Here is a 26,329-nt window from a genome sequence, read left to right as displayed (position 1 = left end):
CTCTCCAGGTCCAGGCGCAGCACGGCGAGGCTGGTGCTCTCCAGGGCGCTCACGGTGGTCAGCTCATGCAGCCGGGTGCACGCGCGCACCAACTCTGCGAGCTTCTCCGCTCCCGACGGGGCTCTTGGTCAGGGAGAGGCGCGTGCGGCGCTCGAACGTCGTCGTCCACCCGGGAGGCAGCTGTTGCGTGGGAACGTCGCGGTCTCGTATCGACACCACCTCGCCGCTACCGCGCTCGAGCTTGAGCTCGCGCAGGCGAGGCCGCCGGCGCACGGCCAGGTAGAGCAGGGCCTCGGGCGCCGTCGTCGCTGTTGCCTGGGCTTGATCGGGCTTCTCCCCGGGACGAATCACGGCGAGGCGCTCGAGCCGAGGCCGCCACGTCGGCAGGTCGGCCTCCGTGGCCTCGCGCGGCCCCCGAGTCGGCGATCGCAGCGGCTTTGAATCAAATTCCGCCGCCGCCGCTACGGCCGGGTATATCACGCAGTTGCGCATAAAGGCGAGCCGGCGCAGGCGGCCCAGGGCGTTGATGGTGTCGCTCACAGCGGCAGAGTGGTGGTCCGCATCGTCGTCGGGCTCGGCGACGAGGAGTTCCAGCGCTACGATGTCGAGGCGCGCGAGGTTGGCGAAGGCTCGGAGCTGGGCAAAGGCCTCGAGGCCCATCAAGACGCTGCAGAGCTTGAGGCTCGTCAGGGACTCTCGCGTGGCGGCGCACCAGGGCAGGGCCACCGAGCGCCACACGCTGCCGAACGTGACCCGCTTGCTAACGCGCACGCGGAGCGCGACCATGGTGACGGCACGGGCGGCTGCTGACGTCATCATCGTCGGTGCCGCAGGCAGCAGGGAATCTTGATGCAGTCCCACACGTCGTCTCTGCTCGATCCGGCAAATGTGGAGTTAACCGCAAGCGGGTTGTGGCGTTAGTGGTGGAGGTGACCAGAAAGGGAGCCGTCATGAGCAAAAGACGTCGTTGGTATGAGTGTACGCGATAGCCGAGGTCGTTGAGGAGCACCATCGTCAGAAGAGAAGAGGAGAGGAGAGACCGCCGGCGGGCAGGAAGAAGAACACGTACAAGTCTCCAAGTCTGAGAAGCACTCTCACAGCCCGGTCTCAAAATCCACGGCAGCTGTGGTGGTGTGGTACGGGGAGGATCACTTGTTCTGTCTGTCCCCGAACACACTTCATTTGGCAAGTGTGCTAATTCCCTGGCTCACGCGAGGTCGCGTGGGAACTCCTGTTGTCAAGGCCGCAAGGTCGTGATTGTCCCAGGTCTCGACAAGGTGATGTAATCGCGCGCGTACCGCCCGCTCATGATGCGTGGTTGGGGTCCAAGATGTGGTAGCCGGTAGTCGGGTCATGAATGCTGGTGGAGGGTATGGTGGTACTTGACTTGCACCACGCAAGCCGCGCGCGGACCCAGCAGGAAGAATCGTTGGCCGCTGCGATCCGTTCGCTGGTGAGGGCTAAAGCTGGGGCGTCGTCGTGGCTGTGCGCGCGAGACCGGTTCTGGCGGCGCGGTCTGCACAACACGATCGTTAGGGCTGACGAGATATTGTCAACTTCCTCTAGGTCTTGGCGGTGCGCAATCACCTCAAACTCGAGATCGTGCCAGACCATGAACGGGGTGACCATGAGTAGACTACGGCCAAACAGGCCCAGCAGTTCGTCCACCGACGCCCGCCGCACCATCGGGTCGCTCTCTGTTTGTTGCGCGTAAAGGTTAGCGGTGAATTGCACTCTTCCAAGACCAAGAACGAACATCATCACTACATCACTGCGACACGATACACACACGACACGCGGGCTGGTACTTGTTGATGAGCCAGGAGCCGGGAATCTGGCGATGTGGAAGTTCTCGAGGGCGGCGTCGAGGTCGTGGAGTGTGGGAAGGTGGGTCAGGGCGCCCAGCCGTAGCGAGTGCTGGCCGGACCACTCGTCAGCCTCCATCACCACGGCGGGCCGCCCGCGTATCTGCAGGTGCTCGCAGGGCTCGTCCTGGTGCGAGCTCCACGTGATCGCCTCCGCGGAAAAGGCCGCCTTCACCACCTCGTCCCAGTGCCGCTCTGCGCATAAGAGCACAACTGCTTCAGACATTCGCTGCACGACACACACAGCACACCACACACGCACGACACACGACACACACGGCGACGCACCAGTGAGGAGGAAGAGGGCTGACGGGAGTGTAACTACGCGAGCGGTGACCGAGCAGCTGACGTATCGGTTGATGTAGTAGCTCTGCTGTCGCAGGGGCCGCCGGCCGCCCATGCCTAAGGCCGTGCGCAGCGCGCGGGACACGAACTGCAGCCGCGCCGGCGTTGGCTGCCAGCCGAGGCTGCTGCCTTCCTCCTTTTCTTCATCTTGAGCCTCCTCCAGCGCCGCCTTGCGCCGCGACTGACGTAGCGCCACGTCAGCTTCGTCGACCACCTGCTCTCGCGGCCGCTCGTGTGCTGTTCCCTTCGTCGTACGACGATTCGCTCGCCTTCGATTCGCTCGGCGTCGCTTCTCCTCGGGCACCTCGTAGCCCGGCTTGGCGTTGGCGGCAGCCTCGGCCTCGGCCGCCGCCTGGCTGGCGGCTTGCTTCAGCCGCCGCTTGCGCTCGTTCTCGGCCTTGCGCTGCTGGCGCCGCAGCTCGCGCTTCTTCTCCTTGGCGAGCGTGGCCAGCTCGGCCTCGGTCACCACCATCTCGAGCTTGGCCTCGACCTCGCGCATGAGCGCATCGTGAAACGCGCCACTGGCCTCCACCGCCACGAACAGCCGACAGCACACCAGGCGCAGGCTAGCCACCGCGTTCACCGCCACCGCCGCGGGCGCCGACGACGCCCCCGGAGCTGCCGTGGGCAGCACCAGCCATTCCAGCACCGCGAAGAGCAGCTCGAGGGGCAGGCCCTGCAGCCCACTAGCTTCCTGTTTGACCCACTCCACCCACAGCCACACAAACGCACGAATATGAGGGCTATGGTGGAACAACGTTGGGGGGGGGGCAGCTAACTGTTGGCAGAGCGGCAGAAGCTTTGTGGTGGGCTGCCCTCAGCAGGGCGGACCACTTCTTATCACCTCGTCTCTGCCAGGAGGCCACCAGACGTGGCGCCTGCATCTTCGACCCGTCCATTCAGTGATTGTAAGAAAACAATGCAAAAGCCGATTAAAAATACAAAAAAGGACTTTATCAAGATGACGAAGGGCAGCCGGGGGCTAACGATCACAGGGCGGGTGGGCGAAGGCTGAACCCTGACTGGAGGGGTGAAGAGGAGGGTGAAGCGGGAGACCACGAGGAGGCGGGAGACTCGTCCCATGCCGGTGCTCCTGCGCCGTCGTCGATTGCGGCTGACTGGTTGGCCCAGCGTTTGGCGCGGCTGGCGAGAGGCGCTGCAGCAGCGAATGCCCGAGCGGCCTGGGTCGACATGCAGAACGGCGAATCGATCCACTGCGAGTCCATCACCTCCTCCCGGTCGACTCCTCCACTGCCCACCGTCGCCTTCGTTCTGCCTCTGGCCGCCGGCAGCGCAGCCCGCGCGCGTTTCCTCTCCAGCTGCTCTTCGCCTTCGCTGTCGTCGCAATCGTCGCCGTCGCCGTTTGGTTTCCGCTCGTGAGTGCCTCTCGCTGCGCTCTGCGCACCCTCGCTCTTCGGCTCGGCCGTCTTGCCTCGGTCCGTGCGCCTGCTTAGTTCATCAAGATCTTCCTTCTCTTCGATCCACCGGCCGGCAACGCTCTTTTCCAGCACGTCAATCGTGGCGAGGAAGGACGAAGTGATCTCGAATTCGTCCGACGGCGACGACATGGGATCGAGCGAGGAGGGGATACAGGCTGAAGTAGAGGAGGTAGACGTAGAGGTTGAGGTTGATGACGCGGGTCCGGTCGAATTCGAGGTTGCTGCTGCAGCGGACGGCAGGGCTGACGATGCAGAGGCGGCGGAGGAAGAGGCGGAGGTCCGTGGGCTCTTGGCTGGTGTCGTGCGTTTGTCCGAGCGCGTTGACGCGGCGGCGAACGGAGAGGTGGGCACCGTGAACGGCGACTTGGCCGGTGACGGCAGACCTCGAGGGGAAGTGGGCGAAGTCCTGTTGTTGCTCGCCACCGGAGATGGCTGTGGTTTCGGCGCAACACGAAGTAAGCTGTCAAGAAAGACGACACAACTGCGCACAGGTTGTGGTGCCATACCGCCGACTTGGTGCGAGGAGTCTTGTCTGGATGCCTGCGCGCAGGCTCAACCGTTGTCCTCCGCCTCTTACTTATGGGGATGTCTGTCTCTTCTTCCCCCTCATTCCCTCCCTCATCGTTCTCGTTCTCGTCTTCTTCGCTGCTCTCTGGTGCCTTTTCCTTGCCCTTCGCTTTTTGGCGGGCCATTTTTTCCTTTTCGATTTCTCTTCGCGTTTCTCTCTCTGCCCGTTTGTCTTGCTCTGCGGCTGCCCTCTTCATCTCCACCGCCTCCAACTCGCGCTTGATGGCTGAAGCTGCCGCTGCCGCCTCGGCTGCCTTCCTCTTCTTGGCCGCGGCTGCGGGTGGTGTGAACTCTTCGATGGAGAACTCGCAGTCGTCGGCGCCATCATCATCGCCTCTCCTGCCCAGCTCGTGCTCGATGATCTGATTGCGCAATTCGAGAATGACTGGCGGCGGCTCTGCCGCTGCAGCGTCATCTTCTGCCCTGCGCCGACTTCCAGAAGGGGAACGCTTGGCAGCGGTCGTGCTGGCAGGCGCTGATCGGACTGCACCGACGAGGGACGATTCCTTGACGAACGGATTGGCGAGCGAATGAGGGATAGGGAAATTCGAATGATTCTGCCGCTTGGCGTGGATGAAGTTGAGATAGACCTTCTGACCGCCCACCACGACGTAGTCTTTCTGCCGTGGCGAGCCTTTCGAAGGCGCCAGCATGTTGCCGCCTGACGACGATCTTCTGCCCGATGCCTTCGAATGGGTACGTTCCTTTCCCGCCTTTCCCCCTCCATTGCCATCCCCACCTCTCCTCATTCTTTCGCCCTCTTGCCGTTTCATTCCCTCACCGTTTCATCAATCATCGTGGATGGACGCCAAAAATAACTTGGAAAATATTTGCCTCAAATTTTGGTGTCGGCATATATCCGGACACGGAGGCGTGACGGAAAAGGGAAACGCAGAGCGGGTGGGCGGCTTTCCATTCATTTCTTCGGTCTTTCGAGGAACGGAGGAAGCCGAGACCACGCACGCACGCGCGTCTCTTAGTGTACACGCGGCCACAACAGGCATCGTTTGCTTTATTACTCCTCGATTGCTTGATCGATTAAATTCGTTCGGCATTCTAGAGACGGAGAAGAGAGTCTATCAATTTGTCAGTGGTATATCTTTCCTTCGCTCTTGTTGATCTTCATTATTTACAGATTGGAGATGTAGCATCGCGCCTCACAATGCAAGAAAACGAGATTCTGACCAATCATTCTTCATCAGACAAAAGAACAAGCCGGCGAGGGTGCGATGTCGCAAGAGCCCCACCGCCAAGATCGCCATGGATTAAGATTGACCGACCACTCATCCGTAGCCAGGTTCGTCAATTTGGTCTTTTATCAATCTATCAATCCCCCCCCTGTTCTTATCATTCCTCTACGTAGTAATGGAGAAGCGGACAGGCGAGCATCTGCAAAGACGCCAGCCATGGACATGCCCTTCCTGAATGGTACCCTTCTGCACCCATTTGGCTCATCTCCCCTTCATCTTTCGTTTGATTCTTCCTGTCTTTTTTCGTTCCGTTAAATTTCCATTTCTAATTTTGTTTTGGCAACGACTTTTGACACGATGCGTTCCATTTAGATGTGTGGGGCGAGGAGGACATGTTTGCCATCGAAGGCGGGATTACCTCCGGACTCTCTTCGCCAGTGTTGTCATCGCCCTCGTCTCCCGCTCGCCACTTGGCGATGGCCAAAGGTGGCTCTTCGCCTTACCCGCCCTCCTCTTCGGCTTTCGCCTCTGCATGCATCGCCGCGAGCGCTATGGACGACCCCTTCTCATCTACGTCGCCCGTCTCAGCCTCACCACCGGCTTCGCCATCCCTCATCAAGCGCTCCCTGTTCGTGGGCTCGAATAGCGACTCGCTCGGCGCAGTTGGCGGCAACGGGCTCCACGTAACCACGCGCACCCACGATGCCTCTTCGGTCCATGCGCCGAAGAGCGACGGCATGCTCGACGGGCCGATCGTGGTCGAGACAGACTACATGGAGGAGGAAGGAGCGGAGGGTACCTGCGCTGCTGGTGCCCAGCAGTTCCACGGCGACAAGGAACGGCAGAAGCGAGAGAACGCGCGAGAGGCCGAAGGGGCAGTTTTGAAGAACGGGGTGCCAATGGAGTCAGCGGCTAAGGACGATGGCCGACGAAGCAACAAGCCCGAGGGAGAAGAATGCATGGAAGATCTCCGCCAAGCGATGAAGGGCGAGGCGCTGAGCGAGTCGAAGGGCGCTGAAAGCATGGAGGTGGACGACATCAACAGAGAGCTGGTGGCCTCAACAGCCGCAGCAAGCTCGACGGCGACAAACGACGACGGGCACGACCACCAACACCACTCCCCCAACGTTGCCGTCCCGATGCCCGAGAGCCATCTCGCATTCCCCGACGTTCCGTCGACGACCGTCGCGGAGGTCACCACCCAAGCGGAGAAGGTACCCGAGACCAAGGAAGCACCATCCGCCACGAAGGTGGAAACCGCGGCTCCGAGCCTCGCGCCGCTGGTTGCCACCGTACTGCTGCCGGTGGCTCTACCGCTCGCGCCGCAGCTGTTGGCAACGACCACCACGATGCCGACGACCGCACTGGCACCGCTGCCAACGGTGCCGCCAGAAATGAAGGTGCCTGTGGCGGTGACAACGCCGACGGCATCTCGCGGCAAGCCGAGTGCTGCGGCCGGCAAGAAAACTCCCACCACGCCTAAGGCGCCCGTATCGAAAACGGTCACCCTCCGCGTGAACACGGACCGGGAGGACTTCAAGCGATTCGCCTCCATGACACGCGACAAGCTCCGACAGGTTGGCCATCTCCTCCCTCCTCCTTTCCCTTCTTTCTTCTCCACTCCCCGCACGCACACTTACACTCACGATCGAACGCCTGAAGGAGCTGAAGGTGCGGGGCCTGTCGGTATCGGGAACGAAGACGGATCTGTACCAGCGCATCGTCGAGGCCATTCTCGCTCAGGAGCAGAAGGACAGCGGTGTGGTCGGTGTCGTCAGCAACGTGAAGATGGGCAAGGTCGTCAAGGGCAAGGGCGCCGGCGGGGTCAGGGCCAAGAAGGAGCCCGCCGGCAGGCAGCAGAGCAGAGCCGACCTGGACGAGGACGACGAGGAGGAAGAGGAACAAAGCAGAAAGAAGTCGTCGACGAGCTTCGCCTTCCCCTCTGTTTCGACTCCCGGCGCCTCATTGTCTGGGCCGTTTACGCCCTTCTCGCCGTTCGCGCCGATGTCGTCCTCGGGCTTCGCAGTTCCGCTGCCGTCGGCTGCGGCCAAGCCTCAGACGCCGAGGAAGGAGAAGGCAGCTGCCACCGACAACGCCCTCTTGAGCCTCGACTTTGATGGTATGTCACCGCTCCTCGCACTCTCGCGTAAATCTATTCTCCTTTGCACCCACGTATTAATTCAATTTTTTTGTCGCTTTCGTTCTTTTTCTTCACTCTTCGCCGTGATGTTTAGACGAAGACGCGCTGGACATTCCGCTGGAGGAGAGCCTCATGGAGGAACTGAGAAAGCAGGAGGAGCGGGAGCAGAGGATGGGCATGACCGCCACGACCGCCAACAAACAGGACGACGAGTACCGCTTCAGAAACGGGGATGGGCGCGATGACGATGAGGACACCGACACATTGGACGACATGTCGAGCGACGAAGACGACGACGAGGGTTTGTTGGAAGACGAAGAGCAGATCTCCCTCGCTGGTGACGGTGTCAGCGGCGGTCGTGCGGCGGTCGTGCGACGTAGTCACCGCAGCCACCACGCACCCAAGGACGAAATGGGCGAGACCGCGATGAGGCGTAAGGAGAACGAGGAGGGATTGCAGGAGGCCTCCAAGCTCACCGACATCGTGCTCATCAACGACAAGATCCCCAAGCACCTCCGCACGGACGATAGGGTAAGTCTATTCCTCCACTCCACTTCACGTCACGTATGCAGTCGCTCACGGGTGTCACACTTGGTTTTCTCTTGCAGTATTACTACTGTAAGCACTGTGACAGGGCGTGGCCGAAGACATCGTTCAGGAACGCGCAACAGTTCGGTGCACACTGTTCCAACTGCGCCCGGCGTCAGATCAGGCGGACTCCCTCGCTCCCCAGGGCCGTGGGCTCCCCGGTGGCTGTCGATGGGTCGCGCCGCCTCAGTGTCGGACGCCTCAACCTCCGGCGGTCCGACGACGCCAGCCCCTCGCTCAAGTCCTCGCGCGACCTCACCAACAGCGGAACGCGCAAACTTGCAAAGACTGTACGTTGGATGACCACCTCACATTCCTTGTGCGCAACGGGTTATTGGACGTGCGCGCCAGACAGCTCACGTGCGGCGAAACGCGTGTGTCCTTGACCAGTCTATTCAGCCGATGACGCTCGGGCGCATGAAGGCCGAGAATCGTGGTGTGTTCCTCTGGTTCGATGCCCTTCCGACCGACCTCATCGTGCGCATTCTGTCCTTCCTCGAATCCAGCCCTCGTGATCTCGGCGCCATCTCCGCCAGCTGGTACCGACCAGACACACATACACACACACGTCAGCTAACAAACTGCATCACGAATTCGCTAACATGTTGCTGTTGGTCACAAACAGCCACTTCTTCTCGATCATCGCCGCCAACGACGCGCTGTGGCGCCGCATGTTCGAGGCCAGGTGGGGCACGGACCTCGCGTCCCACTACAGCGGCACCTGGAGAGAACGCTTTGCGAGCCGCGTGTTCTTCCTGAAGGCCAAGACCGCGCTCCCACCCGTCATTCCTTCGCCCTCCGCAGTAACTAGCGTACGTCGTGTTCCTTTCCTTTTCCTTTTCGTTTCCTTTCGCCCCCTTTGTCGCTGCGGCCAACGGCTCGCTTTTTCGTGACCATAATTAATTGGTATCGTGCTTCTGCTACGCAGGTTGCTGAAGGGGAAGCCAGTCGGCTGAAGGAAGCGTGGAATGGGCTGCTTGCTGACCCCAAGCTGAAGGCCCGCACCGTCGAGACCGTGCTCGCCGTTCACCACGCCACCTTGCTCTCCTCCGCCGAGCTGGTTCCGATGAGCGCGAAGCCGATGTACCTGGTCCAGTGGGCGCCTGCCGACGATAACGACAGCAGTGCGCCGGAGGATCGCCAGAGGTGGGTGTCAGAGGAGACCATGACCGTCGCACCTGTCGTGTCCCTCGTCGGCTGCTCGTCGGCGCTGCCGGGCCGCAAGCGACGGGTGTCGGACTACGCGCTGTCGTACGACGGCGGTAGCAGTAGCAGCAAGCGGATGCGACGCCAGGACGGCAGCGACGACGACTCGAGCGACAGCGATGATGAGGTCGACAGCATGATCAGCTTCGACGACCTCGGCGGTGTCTCTGCCCGGAAGAGGAAGCGCAGGACCCTCGAAGACGAAAGCGACGAAGACGACGACCAGAGCGAGGACGAGTCCTCGCTCCTGGGCGAGGACAGCCTCGACGGCATCAGCTCGGCCGTCACTGCGGCCGACTCGCAGCAGCTGATGAGGCGCAAGTTCGAGGAGGGACCCAACGCCAAGGAGGCGCGGCTCAAGCGGAAGCAGCTGCTGCGCGACAAGGAGGAGCGAGCGCGGAAAAGGCGGAGGAAGGGCCGACGTCAGGAGGCGATGAACGGCGGCGGCGACGACGGCATGAACGGCGCCAACAACGACGACGTACCGCTGACCAAGGAGGACAAGGAGCGACAGCAGAGGGAGTTCCTCAGGGTGCTCTACAACAACCGCGACTACAAGCCGGTCATCCTCTTCTTCGACAGGAACGCTTGATCAATCGAGTGGTGGTGTTGGGCGAGCTCGCGCCTGGGCGCGTGCGACGATGACGATGACCACCATCATCGTCGGCATCGCCGTCATCATCACCTTCATTGCATCGACCCAGTACGACTTCGTCGCTCTCAGCCGACGGTGGGACCGGCGGACGAGTGCTCTGTCGGAGGTGGAGACGACTCGCGAGAAGGACGATGCACCAACATGGGATGGTGAGGAGCGCGTCGACGTCGGCAGCACCGCACGCGGGCAGCAAGAACACACAACGCACAACAAACACACACAAGCAAAAACAAATAAAAACAAACAAATAAACCAAAAGTTAGGCGAACACGGTGTTGGTTGTCTGTTCGTTGAATTGTTAGTTTTCGCATCCAACAGAGGAAACGCACCACCAACAAACGTGTGTTGTGCTTTCAATCATCTTCCAATCCACTGCATCTAGGAAGAATCGATTCTAATCGAGTGCGAAGGAATTAGACGAAGATAACAGATAATAGTAAAGATATGAAGCTCGTACTAAAGAAATTGCCAGACCAAGTAGCGATCGAGGTCGAGGTGGCCGAGGATGCGACGTGCGAGGACCTCAAACGCCAGATCCAAACCGATCACCAATTCGACGTGTCCTGGCAGAAGGTCATTTTCGCCGGACGCATCGTGTCCGATGAGGCTCGCCTTGCCGAACAGGGCATCAAGGATGGAGCGTCGCTCGTCCTCGTGGTAAGGAAGCCAGACAGCGCAGCGGCTGCTGCCCCTGCCGCATCCACGCCTGCTGCCGCCCCTGCCCCTCAATCAGCTGCTCCTGTCGCCACACCTGCCGAAACACAACCTGCTGCCGCGGCCACCCCTGCTGCAGATGCTGCTCCGGTGGCAGCCGCTTCCACACCTGCGTTTACGCCTTCTGATGAGGCCCTCTCGGCGTACGCACCCTCCAAGATCAAATTTATAAATTTGTATATTCTCTACACGTAATCAATCCGATCCATGCGAATGCCATGGCCTAACCATTGTGTCCCGCGGCTAGGTTGCTGGGCATGGGCTTCGAGCAGGAGCAGATCGTGCGGGCACTGCGCCTCGCCAGAAACGACCTCCAGAACGCTTGCGACCTTCTCCTCTCCGGTGCTCCTCTCTCTGAACCCACCACACCCGCTGCTGCCGCTGCCGCTTCTGGTGGTACGCTTTCCTCCTCTCGTGTCGTGTGTGTATGCTTGTGTCGTGTGTCGCTGCGTGCACGCGCAAGTGATCTTTGCATGTGAGCGCTCATGCATGATCGCGTTGGGCACACGTGCAGGCGCTCAGCGGACCGACCCGCAGCAGGAGGCCAGCAACCTGATGAGCGATCTCATCCAGCGCATGGGCCAGCAGAACTCTGATCCGCAGGCACAGTTCGAGTGGGTCGTGCAGCAGCCTCAAGTACCTCCATCCTGCCCGCAGACCTTTCAAGCACTGCGCTGCACTCGAGGCTCACCCATTTTCTCTCTCTCTCTCTGTGTCGTGTGTGTGTGTGGTGCGAACCAGTTCCAGCGCATTCGATCGCTGCTCCAGACGAGGCCAGACCTCTTCGCCGCGCTGCTCACCCAGCTGGGCGGCTCCAACCCGCAGCTCCACGAGCTCATCTCACAGAACCAGGCCGAGTTTCTCGAGTGGCTCAATGACGAGGAGGGCGGCGATGGCGACGGCAGCGACATCGCCGTCGTGCAGACCGGCGGCGGTGGAGGCGGTGGCGCCGCCGCCCAGCTGAGCCAGAGGGACGAGTCGTCGATCACGCGATTGATGGAGCTGGGCTTCGGCAGGGACGTGGTGAGGCAGGCCTACCTCGCCTGTGGCAAGAACGAGGAGATGGCGGCCAACTACCTCTTTGAGAACAGCTGAACTCTCCTCTGCTGAGGCATCACGGCCCCTTCTTGCCCTTCTCTCCATCTCTATCTTCCTCTAGACTCTTTGTGTATGCACTGTAGTATCCCCTCCCAACACACCACAACAACGGCAACAACAACAGCAACAGCAACAAGAACGCCTCTTCTCGCACATTGCTTCAGGCAGCCAATGCAGCCAAACGCAGTTCACGGAAAGGCGGACCATAAAAGAGAGAGAAAAGAAACGAAGAGCTTGTACAACCTCTTTCAAGCACAACGGAAGCACCACCCATGCGAGTGAAGACGGTGATAAGGGGCAAGAGGACGGCCGGAACGGTGTACTACTGCACCAACTGCGCGAATGACCTGGTGGCCGGAGGCGAGATCGATATCTACCCCGCTCACCGCTCACAAACTCGTACTGCTCTCTCCAAGTACAAGAACAACGAAGTGCATGGTTTCTCTGCATGTGTTGTTAGCGACTGCTCATGTTGCTCATGCGATGTCGTTTGCATGTTCTGCGTGCAGCTACAACACATGCAGCTGCTACAAGGGGCGGGGTCACAGTGTCACTGAACAAGCGGGGTCGATGGGACTTGCTGAAGAACCTGAAGACCATCAAGACCCAAAAGAAGGGGTGCCCGCGGGACAAGGTGCCCCAGTACCACGACATGGCCAAGGGCTCCTGCCAGTGCTCCGGCTACTACCCTGGTCCCAAGCCGCGAGATAACCGACCGGCCTTCCTCCACAAGATCCGTACGACCGACACAAGAGCGTCGATTGATCCACATCAGCTTCATCGTTGACACACCTTCATGACACAAACGTTCAGGGCCGAGCGTGGTGGTGCTAAGCCGTGACGAGGTGATGGAGGTGCTGCCCGAGAGCGACTGGGCGCACCTGGCTGACGCGCGCGGCGTGGTGGCGGAGCAGTGGCTGTGCTTCTTCACCAAGCAGGGACACTGCGCCGAAGGGCACAGCGAAGTCGCCGCCTGGCAGTACTTCAACGGCATGAGCCAAGAGGACCAGCAGAGCTACGGTAAGCTCTTGTGCGTGTGCGTGTGCGGTGGTGAGTGCGGTGTGCAGCAGTGTGTGCGTGAGTGCTGACCTCATCGGAATCCAATCGAGACAGGCCTGCTGCTGGTGAAGCAGGACAACGCGGAGAAGAAGGGCAAGCTCTTCCAGTGTCCGTTCCACTCCACCATGTCCGCGCGCAACAAGCTACGACCAAAGGCGCGGGGCAAGGACAAGGGCACCACCAAGGAGCGAACGCGAAACATGGCCGCCTCCTCCTGACTCCTGGCTCTCTGTCACTCATTCGTCGTGTACCCCCGGTGGTGTAAAGAAGAAAGTCGGAGGTGGAAGGTGGTGTACAGAAGAAGAAGAAGAAGGATGAAAAAGGAAGGAGGTTCCCCTTTTTCGTCTGTTTCGCTCTGTCGCAGGGGTTTCGGCTCGCTACGACCAAACGACACGAACCTCACAACCATGAAGAAGACGACGATGGCCTTCTCCGCCGTGGCGCTGTTGTTCGTTCTCTTGTCCTGTTGTTCTTCTTTCGTTCTCGGTGGCGTTCCCACCACCGAGGTGGAGCAGAGCGTCGTGATCGGCTTCGACCCCAACTTTGTGGACGCCAGGGCGTGGAACAGTGAAAACCCCAGCGGAACTGGTGAGGCGGTCCTTGTGGCGCGGTTCGTCGAGTCCCTCGCAGGCGAGAGCGTGATCAAGATCGAGGACTACACGGACAAGGCGGCCTGGCGCTCGGCCCTGTGGAACGGCAAGGTGGTCATCTTCATCGAAACAGAAGAAAGCACCGCTTCCGAGATGAAAGCAGCGCTGAGCCAGGACACTCGCACGGCCATCAAGGACTGGGTGCGCAACAACGGCGGCGCCGTGGTCTTCTGCTACGGCGAGAGTGAGCCTGCGCAAGTCCTCACCGGCCTCGATCTCACCGAAACCTCACCCGGGCCAACTCCTTCTGATGAGAAGAGGGGCGAGGTGGAGGATATAGGGCCGGCCAGCAGGACCAGCGACGGTGACGCCTCGCCTCTCTTCGGCACCAACAGCAGTGCGCCCACTGAGGTCTCCGGCATCGATGCATGCAGCCCGTGGTACTTGGGCAACGAGCTGCCGGCCAGGAGCGCGAGCCTCAAGTGCATGTACGGAACGATTGACGAATGCTATCTGTGGCGCTACGCCGACGGCAAGGGCGCCTGGTATGGCGTGTGTCCGGACTTCTACGACTGGGGCTACGGCGAGGACGCCCAGGACGGCGGGTGGATGGCGGTGATGGAGATCATCATCGGGTCGGCCGACCCGACCCAGACCTCGTCGGGCGCGCAGCTCACCCACTGGGTCCAGTGGCTCGCCGCGCTGCTGTAGGCAAGGCCTTTCGCCCAGTGGGCTGGATAGAGTTGCGGATCCACGGACCGCAACGAGAAAGATAAATAAATAAATAAAAACACAACTGCCAAGAGGCAAGCCACCATTTGCCTCCAGCGCACACAGCGCAAACCAACATGCCTCGCTATGGAGGTGCGACTGAGCCACACACGCGTCGCAGGTTTGTTGTTTTTAATTTGTTTTTATTTGGGGGGGGGTGAATGATGGGGTTAGGAGCGGGTGGGTTGGCGCAGCTGCGGCACGAGAGCGCGCGCGACTCAGTGGAAGCCGAGGGGCTGGCTCGCTCCACGTCGTGGCGCTTGGCCAACTTCGGCATCGGTACGTTTCACTTCATAAATCAATATAAATCAATAATCAATCAACAAGTAAATAGATATATATAAAATAAATGTAAACACACGGCAAGTGGCCGCCAAGTGTGGTACTCACCCGCGAGGCTTCTTGTGCTCGCCTCCGCAGGCGCGGTGGCTGTGACCGCCGCACGCACGCTGACCTCACCACTGCGGAATGTCCACGTGCAGCTGCTGCTCGACCAAATCAGTACGTTTGGTGTGCGGTGTGTGTCGTGTGGCGTGTGGCGTGTATGATGTGCACTGGGCTGACGCCGGGGTGCGTGTGCAGAGGGGAGGAAGTCTTCGGTGCTGGGCACCACGCGGGACATCTGGCGGAGGGACGGCGTGCGCGGGTTCCTGCACGGCAACCTGAGCGCGTGCGTGCGGACTGCCGTTTACAGCGGCGTCAAGCTGGCCACCTGGACCAGCCTGCGCCTCTTCCTTGAAGACACCACCGGCCGCATGAGGTATAATAACGCATAATATACATAAATAATAATGAATAATAATATATACAAATAAAATAAAATGTAATACATAAATAAAATAAGAAATATAATAATGCATGAGGATGGTGGTGATGACGACGGTACGCTCGGGGGGGGGCAGTAACTATCGAAAGGCGGTGCTGGCCGGGGTGTTCTCGGCGGCGGTGGCCGTGGTGGCGACGCTGCCCATGGAGGTGCTCGAAACGCGCATGATCGCCGCCATGCGGTGCGACCCCGAATCTGTGGGTACGACGTCTCTGCTCGCTTCAGCGATGACCGAGTTCTGATCTGTGTCGTGTGTGTGCGTGTGTGTGTGTCGTGTGTGTGCGTGTGTGTGTGTCGTGTGTGTGCGTGTGTGTGTGTCGTGTGTGTGCGTGTGTGTGTGTCGTGTGTGTGTCGTGTGTGTCGTGTGTGTCGTGTGTCGAGATGTAGATCGAAGGCGGCTGATTGGTGTCCCGTTTGGGAGGCGCTATTGGCGACTCCTCCAGGGGCTCCGATCAGATCTCGCCGAGCAGCAGGGCGGTATGGACTCCACCTCACCGCCTTGCAGCCAACTCCCCGCGCGCGACCCTTCGCCTGGCTGACCCCTTCCTCTCCCCTCCGGCGCGTTGTAGGCAAGGCCAAGGACACCCTGGAGTACCTGTACATGAGCTGGAAGCCGGCACTGGCCAACCAACTGCTCCAGGAGGTGCGAGCACAACACCACGCTACCAGCATTGCGTATAGAGCTCAGTTTCTTCTTTCTTCGGTCTTCTTCTTTCTTCGTCTTCGTTCTTCTTCTTTCTTCTTCGGCCTACTTTCAGCTGGTGCTGCACACCACGCAGGAGCTGTTATTCATGGTCGAGTCGAAACCGGCCGTTCGGTACTCGGCCACCGCCCACTGTGTCGTGTGTCGTGTGTCGTGTGTCGTGTGTCGTGTGTCGTGTATGTTTGGTGGCACGCATGCAACGCGTGTGTTGACTCATGTGCGTTGTGTGCGGCCACAATACAGGAAATACATGATCAGGGTGGGCGATGAGACCAGGCAGCTGGTGAAGGATTGTCTGGTCTCCTTCATTGCGCGAGTCGCCTGTCTGCCGCTCATCAACATCGAGTACCGCATGGAGCTCACCAACAAAGGTACGCTCTGTGCAAGCTCTCATTTTTCTTTTCCTTCTCCTCTTACGTCGGAACGTTGGGCGGGGACCTACTCGGACTTGAGCGTCATTTACTTACGCACCATTTTGCCGTGGCGATGGTGGTGCTCGCTCTCTTGTGCAGGATTTTTTGAGTGTTGTGTGGACATCTACAATGGCGGCGGTGCATCAGGTTTGTGCGTTCGTGTGTGCTGTGTGCGTGTATGCAGGCATACGACTCACCTTTTCTTTTGTTTTTTTGTTGTTTTTTGTTTTGTTTTTTTAATTACAGGATTCTACGCGGGGCTGTTGGCGCAGCTGTGGGTGGTGCCCTACTTCTGCAGCTACCACCTCATCATGAGCGGCGTCTACTCCATCCTCGACCGCCTCGAATAAAACCAATCACCGTGGCTTGGGGTTTGATTGCCGACTGGACGGAGCCGTATCTAGACATCTGTGCGCTGTGCGATCAGAAGAGGGAACACTTGCGACGTCGTTCAGCGCTTGGGTCTAGCGGGGGTGCGTTAGGCTGCCGTATGGCGCGGACCAGCTGGGCGAAGGCCTCCTCGACATTGATGCGCGACTGGGCTGACGTCTCGATGAACCGGCAGCTCGGCCCGAACGACGCGGTCAACGCCGCGCCCTCGTCCGTCGCCACGGCGCGCTGCCCGTCGAGGTCGCACTTGTTGCCCACCACCACCATCGGCACCGCGTCGAGCATCTTGAGGGCCAGCATTCTGTCGCGGAACCCGGCCACCGACTCAAACGAGGAGTGCGACGTGATGGCGTAGACGATCATGAAGCCCTCGGCCCGGCGCAGGTACTGATCTTTGAGTGCACTGTGCAACGACGTTTGGAGATTGGAGAAGAAGGTGAAGGTGAGCAAAACGTGAAATCGGAATGAGAAGATGATGAGGACGAGAAGGGTGCCTGTGTTCTTGGTCGGCGGTGTCGAGGATGTCGAGGAGACATGTCTCGCCGTCCACCGCGAATTGCTTGCGGTAGGAGTCATCGACCGTCACCTCCCAATCCTCTTGGAAGTGGCCCGTGGCAAACCCCACCGTGAGCGCCGTCTTGCCCACCCCGGCAGCGCCCAACACCACCACCCCGTACTCCGCCATCTAGTCTCGGCCCAAGAAAGAAATGGCGCATAAAACAATGTGCAACAAAAAGAAATACTCAACAAAAAAGGACATTGGTGGGTAAAAATAACGAGGGCTGGGTGGTTGGTCAGTTGTGTGACCAAAGAGAGAGAGGAGGACAAACATTGGCCCGTCAAACAGGTTCGAGGGAGCCCCAGCGCTGGCCGGCAAAGAGATTGACGACCATGGGCACGTCGAGCGCGACGGCGTGTTCCATCTCCTGCTTGACGATGGCCTGCACGCGCGCCAGGTCCTGCTCGGGCAGCTCGATCACCAGCTCGTCGTGGATCTGCAGCGCCAAGTGCGGCGCCGTCAGCCCGCGCTGGCCCTCTGTCGCCACCACCCGTCAGTTGCTGCGAGCCACTCTCGCGTTGTGTGGTGTGTGGTGCGTGTGTGCGGCACGTGCATATAAATGCGTGTGGCGTGTGTGTCGTGTGTGTTCCTACCGTCAGTGGCGTAGTAGTCCGGCCAGCCCTCCTCAAACTTCTTGGCGATGTTGATCATGGCTATCTTCATCAGGTCGGCTGCCGACCCCTGACACACGACACCACACACGACACCACACATGACAACGAAGAGTTGAGCGGCGAGTGGAGTGCGGTGTGTGTGTGTGTGTGTGTTTGTGTGTGACGGAGAAGCCGGGCACTATACTTGGCAGATGGTGTTGACGGCGCATCGCTCGGCGGCTCGGCGCTGGGTGGTGTTGGGCGAGTTAATCTCGGGGAAGTAGCGTCGCCGGCCCGCAATGGTCTCCACGTAGCCTTTCTTACGGCAGCTCTCCACCGTCTTGAACAGGAACTCGTTTACTCTGCCCATAGCTCGATTAGACACACGACGCACATGCACGCACGCACGCAGCACACACACTCGCCCGAGGGGTCGCACCCTTTGTAGGTCTGTTTGAATTTCTCCAGAAAGACTGCGGCCTCCTCGGGGCTGACTTCGAGTTGTTCGCTGAGCGAATGAGCGCCCATCCCGTAGAGAATGCCGTAGCACATGCCCTTGGCCTACACAGCACGCGCGCGTGTGTGTGTGTGCATGTGCGTGTGCGTGTGCGGTGGTGAGCGTGAGCGCACGGATGGAGAGAAGAAACGAATTAGATGGTGCGCGTACGTGGGTCCTCTCCTGTTTGGTCACGAGGGAGGGGTCCTTGCCCAGCCACTGCGACGCGATCATGATGAAGAGGTCGCCGCCAGCTTTCAGGGTGCTGATCAACAGCGCGTCCTTCGAGAAATGGGCCATCAATCTGTCACCACACGCACACGCGCACACAAGCGGATTCCATGTTTATCAGTCAGTGGCCTGCCTTGGGGGTCGCGTCACCAAGTACTGACGTCGGTCGAGGCGACGTCGTACCGCAACTCGAGCTGGGAGTAGTCGGCGGTGAGGAGCATGCAGCCCTTGGGCGCCAGGAAGGCATCGCGCAGGGTGATGGTCACCTCCTCGGTGCCTGCGCCGGTCGACATGAAGCACACCTTGTGCGGGATAGTCTGCAGGTTCGGGTTCTTGACCGCCAGGCGCCCCGTCGGCGACGCCGTCTGCATCCACGTGCCGTGGAGCCTGTCCATATCGAACCGTGCGTTGTAGCGGATGTACTTGGGCAGCACGTCGATGTACTTGGTGATCAGCGCCGTCAGCTTGCGGTGTTCAAGCACCACGTTGGGCAGCGGGTGCTGGTCCTTGACCGCCTTCAATATGTCCTTGCTACACCCGTATCTGATTATATATAGAAATAATGGGGTGTGATGGGGGGGAGGACGTCAAGCACACGGAGAAGCGCGGGGGGAGCTGCACTGGCGATGATGATACGATCGTACCGGACTTGACCGCCGCGCTTGATCTGGCGCTTGTTGCTGTTCTTGGAGTTGTTGTGGCCCAGGGTCTTGTCGCCTCCCTTGGTGAAGGCGGCCTGTTTGGGTCCGCCCGCCGGGTGCGGAATGCCCAGGTCGTCGAACAGAATGATCCCTAGAATCGGAAAACAGACCCGCTGAGGCTGAAGAAATGGAAGTGGGGGAGGGGTGGTAGCGTAGCGCGGTACCGGTCTCCATGGCGGAGGTGAGGGAGAACTCGCGGCCGGCGAGAGCGTAGGCCTCTTTCTCGAGCGAGCGGAGCTTGGCCTCCATGAGGTCCTTGTGCCGCTTGCACTCCTTGCCCACGAAGCCCACCCCCAGGTACTCCATCTTGGCCTGTCAAAGGAAGGGAAGGCGTCGATAAAAACTGAGCGCGCACACACGTACACACGGCGGCGCGGCGGACCATGACTGGAATGAGCGGCATCTCGAGGTCGCGGTAGGGCAGGAACAGGGAGTCGGCACGGAGCCGGGTCACCAGCTTCTTCATCAGGATCCACGATTGCACCGCCTAACCCTCGGGTGGGGTAAGTGACACCAGCTCGCAACGTTTGTAACACTTGAGTGAGCGCCGCGTACAGTTTTGCAGACGAGAAACTCAGGGGAGCCGGGCCGACCGTGGACCTTCATGTCTGGATTGAAGCGCGTGAGGAGCGTGTCCAGCGATACCTCGCACTAGGAAGGACCCGGGAGCCTTAGTTGTTTGTTGTACAAATTTCAATGCCCTCCCCCCAACAATTCACTACTGCAGGGAGCTACCTTGTCCTCCGGGTCGACCACCCAAGCCGCAATGCGCGGGTCGAACAGCTGCCCGTCCACTGTGTGCGAAAAACACGAAAAGGTGAGAATGGAAGGGCTACACCTGGGCGTTGGACTGCGTACCTCGGATTCCGGCTTCGAGGAGCAGCCGGAGGGCCTCGATCATGTCAAAGCAGATCACCTTTGACGTCTTCAGCTTCAGCACCTCGCGCATGGCCTCCCATCTGGACAACACCAGGCCCAACGTCAGTGCCCACAAATGGCCCCAGCTAAGATACCAACAAACTTCGAACCAAGTAAGACCTAAGTACCGGTTGTCGTAGCGCGTGTTATCGGCCCGGATCAGGGGCACATAATACACTATCGTTGACGACCAGCACAGCGCTATCGCCACCGCGCTCGTTCGCTTGTCCATCTTCGCCTGGCGTCACGCGTTTAGTGCGTGCGTGCGTGCGTGCGGTGCGTGCGTGCGTGCGTGCGTGCGTGCGTGCGTGCGTGCGTGCGTGCGTGCGTGCGTGCAGTGGTGCGGTGTGTGTGTACCGCTTTGGAGAAGGGTGATAGGGGCTGGAGGGCGAAGGCGAAGGAGGTGATCTTGCGCCACTGAGTGATGAGGCAGTCGAAGGTGATGCCCTTGATCACATCCCGCCCACCGTCCTGCGACTCGATCCGCTCCTTCTCGCTGTCGGACCGCAGCTCTCTGGTGGAGTCGTCGATCGTCGCTCCCTTTCCGCCGCCGCCGCCGCTGCCGTCGACATCGTCGTCCATGACCGGGATGAGTCGGTAGGGCAGCGGCTCCGCGTCGGCCTTGACCTCGTTGAGCTCATCGTAGAGCGTGATCCGTCGGCGCCGCTTCTTCTCCGCGCCTTGATCCTGGCCCTGTCCCTCGCTGCCCAGTTCCTCCTCAGAGGCCTCAGCGCTCTTTCGTCGACCTGTGGAGGGTCCATCATAAGCGCAACGTAACCAAACAAACCTCTGAAGCGAACGGGCAGGGAGCAGCAGCGTACCGCGAGAAGGCGTGATTCCTACGGAGAAGAGCGACGTCTGTTTCATTGCTTTGGTGGGTGAGGTTCGCTCACCTCTTGGTGCTGCGGCTGCAGCTGGCGCTGGTGCCGGCACGCCACTCGCCGCGCCTTGCTTGACCCCGGGCCTTGACTCTGCGTTTGCTGGTGCCCTCGCATTGGTAATGTTCTCCTTGCCCGGTGGAGCGCTCGGTCGTCGCTTCGCTGGGAGGCCTCTTGTTGGTGCCGACGTCGTGCTCGTCATCGTGGCCGAAGAGGTCGCCGCGAGCACTTGGCGCTCGGTTGCCGCGTGCTTGGCCGGCGATCGCTTGCGAGGAGGCTCGTTCCCCTCTTCCTGCTCCTGAGGCTCACCCTCCTCGGTCTCTCCGCTGTCATCAGCTCCTGCGGCGACCTTTCGCTTGCGGGAGAGCCACGGACTGGTCCGGGCCACCTTGACGCCGGTATCATCGACCTTGACCCGCTCATCCATGCTCTCATCGTCCGGCAGATCGATATCGACAACCAGCTCGGTCAGGCCGGTGGGCACATCCGCAACAACCTTCTTCTCCGGCGTCGTCTCGTTCGGGCGCGTGACCAATCGACTCGCCGGCCGGCCTGCGTCGATCATGGTCTTGCGCGGGCTTGTCGGCGGCCGAGGCGCATCGCCGATTTCCTCTGCCTCCGGGGGGACCTGCAGTGGCACCACGTCGGCCTGAACTTCTGGCCCGCCATTGAAGGACTTCTCCGGCGGAGAGAACGCGACCTTCTTCTTGGCCTTGCCCTTCGCTGGTCCTGGCCTTCGTCGGCTGCTGTATTGATTGGCCGATCAGACAGGCGCCTCCAGGTACCAGTGGATGTGGGTTAGATTGATATATGCGAAGAGTGTACTTGTGAAGCTTTGAGGGCGGCATGTCGTCTGGCGATTTGCTGGGTGATCGTGCATCACCGCTCTTGATGGGCGACTCCCCCTGGCCCAACGGCTTGATCGGTGATTTCTTGATCTGGAGATTGTCGCATGGTCAGCGAGGAGAGTTCACCCTTGAAGAGAACACGCTGCCTGGCAGCCCAGGAACAGTTGCGTACCTCATACTGAAAGTTAAGGCGATTCGGGTTGACCACCTGAGTGTTGGGCGAACCGGTGTTGATGCAACCAGCAAGGACCCGAGCCGACTTGTACAGGGTCATCGTTTGGTTGGCTGTACCATGGTCAGTAACACCTCTGTGGCTATAAATAAAGACCTAAGCTTACCCAACAGTTTCTGCGCTCCTGCGATCATCACCCTTGCGATACGTGCATCGACCTTTGAAGACTGCTTGCTCTTTTCCGCCGACTGTGGTTAAGGTTTGAGTTCTCAACTCGCCGGAGAGCCGAAGCCACTTCAAGTAAGGCTCGTACCTGGCTGGCCTGCTTTTTGCTGCGGAATGGAGTGGCGAGTCCGACGATGCGCGCAATCTCCTCGGTTGTAGCCTGCGCGATGGACGCCACGGTACGGTAGCCAGCGTTGTACAGTGCTCTGTAGAAGAAGCAGCACAAACTGATGAGCAATTGCAGACAACACGAAAGCTTTGTGGCGAGAGTTGTTACCTGGCGTTGAAGTTCTTCATCTCGGGAATCTGTACGAGGGGCAAGATGTCCATCTGTACGCCGAAATTGAGTCGATCGGTGAAGTGCGAGATCAGCAGTTCCATATCCCACCTGGTGGTGTAGGTTCGGTAGCCCACCGGCGGCATCGAGGAGTGAGTACAGCTTGCTGCGCGTTAGTGTTGTGGTGGGATGACGCACCAGCCAAGCTTTTGGCAAAAGGCGTGGACCATTCCTGCAAAGGTAGACGCAGTCTGCTGCAGGCTCTGCAAGCTTCCCCGTACCACGCCAAACCTATTCTTACATACGCCGCACTCATTCGTTTGTTTGATCTTCAAGGTCCCTTTTGGGGTGGAGGCCTGTGGCGTACTTGGCGGTCACCTCGCTGAAGGGAACTTCGTTGATCAGATCGTCGAGGATCAGCGCGGCGTAAAATCGTCGGTGGATGCGGATCACCTGCGCCAATGGTACACACACACACGTCAGCGAGACCACACCAACCGATAACCGTGCGGAGCGACGTTGTGCGTTACGTGGTCCATGGATTGATAAGCCGGCGGCGAGTGGGAAGCCTTGACCAGAAAGCGCTCCGTGACTCCGACCAAATCGGCCACCTTACGCACCGATGAGCTGAGCGATAGGTAGAGCTGCAAGAATCTGTGTGGGTCGCCACGACGTGGGTGTGTTGATGTTGAGCGCACGGTTTCAACCGTCAATTCAGGTTGGTTGGTCCACGCCCGACATGGGGATCCAACCTGTTCCAGTGCGGTTCGATGTTGTGGAAGACGGGGGTGACGTGGTAGACAAGGTGCAGCGGACAATCGAGCACAAAATTCTTGCGGCCGCGAGAGAGTTCATCAAACACGACCTAGAGGAGAAACGAGGCAACATCAGCGTAAGTGTACACTTGGAGGGTGGAGGGCATGCATGTAGCAGTGGTTAGGACGGACCAGGCCTTCCTCGGGTGACAGCGCCGAGGCGACACAGGCCTTGGCCAGCTTGGTCGGGCGGTACTTCTGGTCCCTGGCGCTCCACTCAATGAACTCGTTCTCCACCAGGAAACCGAGAGCGGTTTTGGACACCACATGCACTTCCTCGTAGGGTCTGTACTCGCGTAAACCAAGAATTCGAGGTCAGCACTCGGCGACATCCTGAGAAACGGGTGTACGACACGCAGGGACCTCTGAAAGGAAAAGAGAGTGCATCGAATGTAGCGGGCGATGTCGTGCACGGTTTCGACGACGCCGCTGCATATAACCTCAATCAAGGGCCTGTGCCAGAGGTGTGAAGAGAGTGAGCCAGGAATACCATCCAAGAACGCAAGCAATTACTAGCTAAACACACAAAGTACCGCATCATGCCCCTCCGCTCCTGTGTGAGGCAGCTCTCGAGAGGAGGCAGTGCACTCTGCACCAGCTCCGCCGCATGGCTTCGATCCTGAGGCCGCATGATCAAATAGGACTCACCTGGTGTGGCACACCGGCTTGCGTGAGGTCCTGATCCACACCAGCGTGGGGCACAAATTGAGTGGATGCAGGTACCGTGGTCGTCTATGCCCGTTCGCCCGGCTCGCCCCGCCATTTGCTTGTAGCGTGTGACATCGAGGCCGTCCATGCCGATCTTGGCCGACCGAAAGATGACCCGGCGCGCTGGCAAATTGACGCCAGCCGCGAGGGTGGAGGTTGCCATCAGCACACTCACCACCCCCTTCCTGAACGCTCCCTCGATTATCTCTCGCTCCTCGACCGTGAGCCCTGTATGACCACATGACGAGTCTCAGCCGTCATAGCTAGCAGCATTTGCAATTAATTCATTACCCAACAAGCACGAAACCTGTAAACATACCAGCATGATGATAGGCAACGCCGTCAGGAACTGATGCCTCGAGCGTGGGATCCATGCCGGCTGGTGTCTTGGCGAGCTGGGCCAACACCAGCGCTCGTTTCTTTCTGAGCTCGTCGCTGATGATATGTTCCTGGCGTTTCAGGTTTGTTAGTCTGCACAAAACGACGAGAGCGGCGAGGCCGAGGCGCACTCACCTTTCGACGGAGAAGCCTGGCCATCTGCTCGCAGCTCTTCTCGCATCCCTTGCGCGTGGGACAGAAGACCAGCGCGGAGTGGCCCGACGCGATCACCTCCGAGCAGAGCGCGCCGACCTGATCGGCGTCGTCCGGTGTGGGCGGTGGTAGACTTCGCACGAGGTCGAAGTTGGTGTCATACACCTTGTTCTCGATCTTGATGAACTCTTGCAACGGGACCGGCCGGAAATCGGTGACATACATGGCTGCATCTGTGGGCACCAGGAGACATAGACACGTCAGCCACGCACGCAACAGGACGCTGTGGGTGCGAGTCGGCGTACTCAGCCATCGTTGAAGGTCGATTGTGTTTGGAATGGTGGCTGACATGCCGACGATCTGCCACCCTTCGTCGGCTTTGGCGTAGAGCAGCTTGGTCACCATCAACTCGAGCAGGTAGCCTCGGTCCGTGTCGCCCATCATGTGCACCTGCACGCAAGAGCTCCGGGTGTAAGCTCGTCCGTACGCAGCAGGTGTCATCATTGTGATGGAAGTGATACGCGTACTTCATCAATGACAATGATACCGACTTCGTCCAGTTTGTCCTCTTCAAGCAGCCTGTTGAGCAAATTGTTTGCCTGTGTCCAAAGAAAGAGTGAGCAGATCAGTTGCTTTTGTGTGTGTTGGTTGGGTCGGTGGTGCGCAGCTACCTTCTCGATTGTGCAGACAGCGATGTCGATGTCCTCTTCGTCGTTGTCCAGGAAAGGACCACCCTTGACAATACGTAAAGCATCGAGTATGTGAGTAATGGGAGACTTGGTAGATCGGCACTCTATAGGATCATGTATACGAACCTTGTTGGCATAGAAGCCGTGGACGCAAATGTCCATCGACTTGAACATCTTGCTCAAGTAATCGGCCTTTTCCGACACCACGCTCACGAACGGGAGGATGAAGATGGCCTTTTTCTTGCGTTGGAGCAAGGTGCGTAGCATCAACACCTCAGACACTGTAACGTTGACGAATGGAGGCCCGCCGTAAGTACTCAAGCAGTAGTGGTAGCAGCAGCAGCAGCAGCAGCGGTCGTACCCATGGTCTTGCCGCCCGAGGTCGGAGCCGAATAGACGAGGTTGCGGCCGTCCATCACGCCCTCCTGGGACAGGCACTCCACTTGCCAGTCGTAGAGCCTGCCCACCCCGTGCTCTGCGTAGGTCTGACACCTGTTCTCCCGAGGAGAGGAGCCTTAGGGTGCGCCACGCTTTGCGGGTCTTGAGGTGTGCGTACACAGAGTCTGGGATGCCCCAATACCGCAGGTCGTGCGTGTCGGAGTTGTGTGGAGAGCCGCTGCTGCTGCTCCGCACGGGAAGGACTGGCAGGATGGACGAGGCTGTGGGCGAGCGGCTGGTGTCCAGCAGGTCAGCGCTGCTCCGATCGTCGCTGGGGTCGCCGCCGCTGCTCGGCGGCGTGACTTTCTTGTTGCGCGCTGACGGCTCAACGATGCCTCGGCGAGGGAACGCGGCCTCGAGCTGGCTGAACACCTCCTGCATGGGCACTTCGTCGATATTCTGGCTCGACGAGAGGCACTGGTCCAGCTGCATCGCGCGGGCGCCAACGTCCGCGTCGTTGTTGCGATGAAAGAACGACTGGGAGATGGCCGCGTACAGGTTGCTGCCCCCCATGGTAGGTGGTTGCTGGTGATGCAACTGTTGCTGCTGCTGCTGCTGGTAGCGGAGGTCGAGGGTCTCGTCCTGGACCTCGATCGTGGCGTCGAGTGATGTATCGGCCGAATCCAAGAGATCGAAGCTCTCGTCGCACGGGTTGGAAGTGTTGAGTTTGTTGTTGTCGCTGGCGTTCGCT

General features: G+C 59.6%; 9 protein-coding genes and 1 pseudogene across 9 annotated transcripts; 5 read left to right on the top strand and 5 right to left on the bottom strand.

The window, feature by feature from the left end:
* Nucleotides 1-63: 63 nt before the first annotated feature.
* ACA1_374360 (uncharacterized protein) lies at nt 64-819 on the bottom strand (the record flags this gene model as incomplete). Its single annotated transcript, XM_004334333.1, has 1 exon — nt 64-819. One exon carries the CDS (start codon nt 817-819, stop codon nt 64-66), a length of 756 nt encoding a protein of 251 aa, XP_004334381.1.
* A 486-nt stretch (nt 820-1,305) lies between these two features.
* ACA1_374350 (uncharacterized protein) lies at nt 1,306-3,094 on the bottom strand (the record flags this gene model as incomplete). Its single annotated transcript, XM_004334332.1, has 4 exons — nt 1,306-1,697; nt 1,809-2,060; nt 2,154-2,904; nt 2,990-3,094. The coding sequence occupies 4 exons, from the start codon at nt 3,092-3,094 to the stop codon at nt 1,306-1,308; spliced, it is 1,500 nt and encodes a 499-aa protein (XP_004334380.1).
* A 105-nt stretch (nt 3,095-3,199) lies between these two features.
* ACA1_374340 (uncharacterized protein) lies at nt 3,200-4,869 on the bottom strand (the record flags this gene model as incomplete). The annotated part of the gene is made up of 2 exons (XM_004334331.1): nt 3,200-4,081; nt 4,156-4,869. The coding sequence occupies 2 exons, from the start codon at nt 4,867-4,869 to the stop codon at nt 3,200-3,202; spliced, it is 1,596 nt and encodes a 531-aa protein (XP_004334379.1).
* A 753-nt stretch (nt 4,870-5,622) lies between these two features.
* ACA1_374330 (SAP domain containing protein) lies at nt 5,623-9,932 on the top strand (the record flags this gene model as incomplete). Its single annotated transcript, XM_004334330.1, is given in 9 exon segments — nt 5,623-5,644; nt 5,779-6,983; nt 7,069-7,525; nt 7,641-8,077; nt 8,155-8,424; nt 8,534-8,673; nt 8,760-8,807; nt 8,820-8,946; nt 9,063-9,932. The coding sequence occupies 9 exon segments, from the start codon at nt 5,623-5,625 to the stop codon at nt 9,930-9,932; spliced, it is 3,576 nt and encodes a 1,191-aa protein (XP_004334378.1).
* Nucleotides 9,933-10,439: 507 nt separating this feature from the next.
* ACA1_374320 (UBA/TSN domain containing protein) lies at nt 10,440-11,804 on the top strand (the record flags this gene model as incomplete). The annotated part of the gene is given in 5 exon segments (XM_004334329.1): nt 10,440-10,652; nt 10,666-10,799; nt 10,957-11,051; nt 11,224-11,345; nt 11,451-11,804. 5 exon segments carry the CDS (start codon nt 10,440-10,442, stop codon nt 11,802-11,804), a joined length of 918 nt encoding a protein of 305 aa, XP_004334377.1.
* A 275-nt stretch (nt 11,805-12,079) lies between these two features.
* On the top strand, nt 12,080-13,084 carry ACA1_374310 (uncharacterized protein; the record flags this gene model as incomplete). Its single annotated transcript, XM_004334328.1, has 4 exons — nt 12,080-12,206; nt 12,332-12,544; nt 12,621-12,827; nt 12,921-13,084. The coding sequence occupies 4 exons, from the start codon at nt 12,080-12,082 to the stop codon at nt 13,082-13,084; spliced, it is 711 nt and encodes a 236-aa protein (XP_004334376.1).
* Nucleotides 13,085-13,273: 189 nt separating this feature from the next.
* Nucleotides 13,274-14,167, top strand: ACA1_374300 (uncharacterized protein; the record flags this gene model as incomplete). Its single annotated transcript, XM_004334327.1, has 1 exon — nt 13,274-14,167. One exon carries the CDS (start codon nt 13,274-13,276, stop codon nt 14,165-14,167), a length of 894 nt encoding a protein of 297 aa, XP_004334375.1.
* Nucleotides 14,168-14,391: 224 nt separating this feature from the next.
* Nucleotides 14,392-16,519, top strand: ACA1_374290 (carrier superfamily protein; the record flags this gene model as incomplete). Its single annotated transcript, XM_004334326.1, has 9 exons — nt 14,392-14,506; nt 14,648-14,728; nt 14,810-14,987; nt 15,130-15,254; nt 15,441-15,530; nt 15,623-15,696; nt 15,812-15,870; nt 16,000-16,127; nt 16,416-16,519. The coding sequence occupies 9 exons, from the start codon at nt 14,392-14,394 to the stop codon at nt 16,517-16,519; spliced, it is 954 nt and encodes a 317-aa protein (XP_004334374.1).
* A 73-nt stretch (nt 16,520-16,592) lies between these two features.
* Nucleotides 16,593-17,244, bottom strand: ACA1_374280 (Ras subfamily protein; the record flags this gene model as incomplete). Its single annotated transcript, XM_004334325.1, is given in 3 exon segments — nt 16,593-16,962; nt 16,975-17,053; nt 17,094-17,244. The coding sequence occupies 3 exon segments, from the start codon at nt 17,242-17,244 to the stop codon at nt 16,593-16,595; spliced, it is 600 nt and encodes a 199-aa protein (XP_004334373.1).
* Nucleotides 17,245-17,398: 154 nt separating this feature from the next.
* On the bottom strand, nt 17,399-26,151 carry ACA1_374270 (annotated as a pseudogene).
* Nucleotides 26,152-26,329: the final 178 nt, after the last annotated feature.

This window comes from Acanthamoeba castellanii (assembly GCF_000313135.1).
Source record: "Acanthamoeba castellanii str. Neff unplaced genomic scaffold scf7180000084679, whole genome shotgun sequence".
Classification (NCBI taxonomy): domain Eukaryota; phylum Discosea; order Longamoebia; family Acanthamoebidae; genus Acanthamoeba; species Acanthamoeba castellanii.
This window is presented reverse-complemented; position numbering and strand designations above follow the sequence as displayed.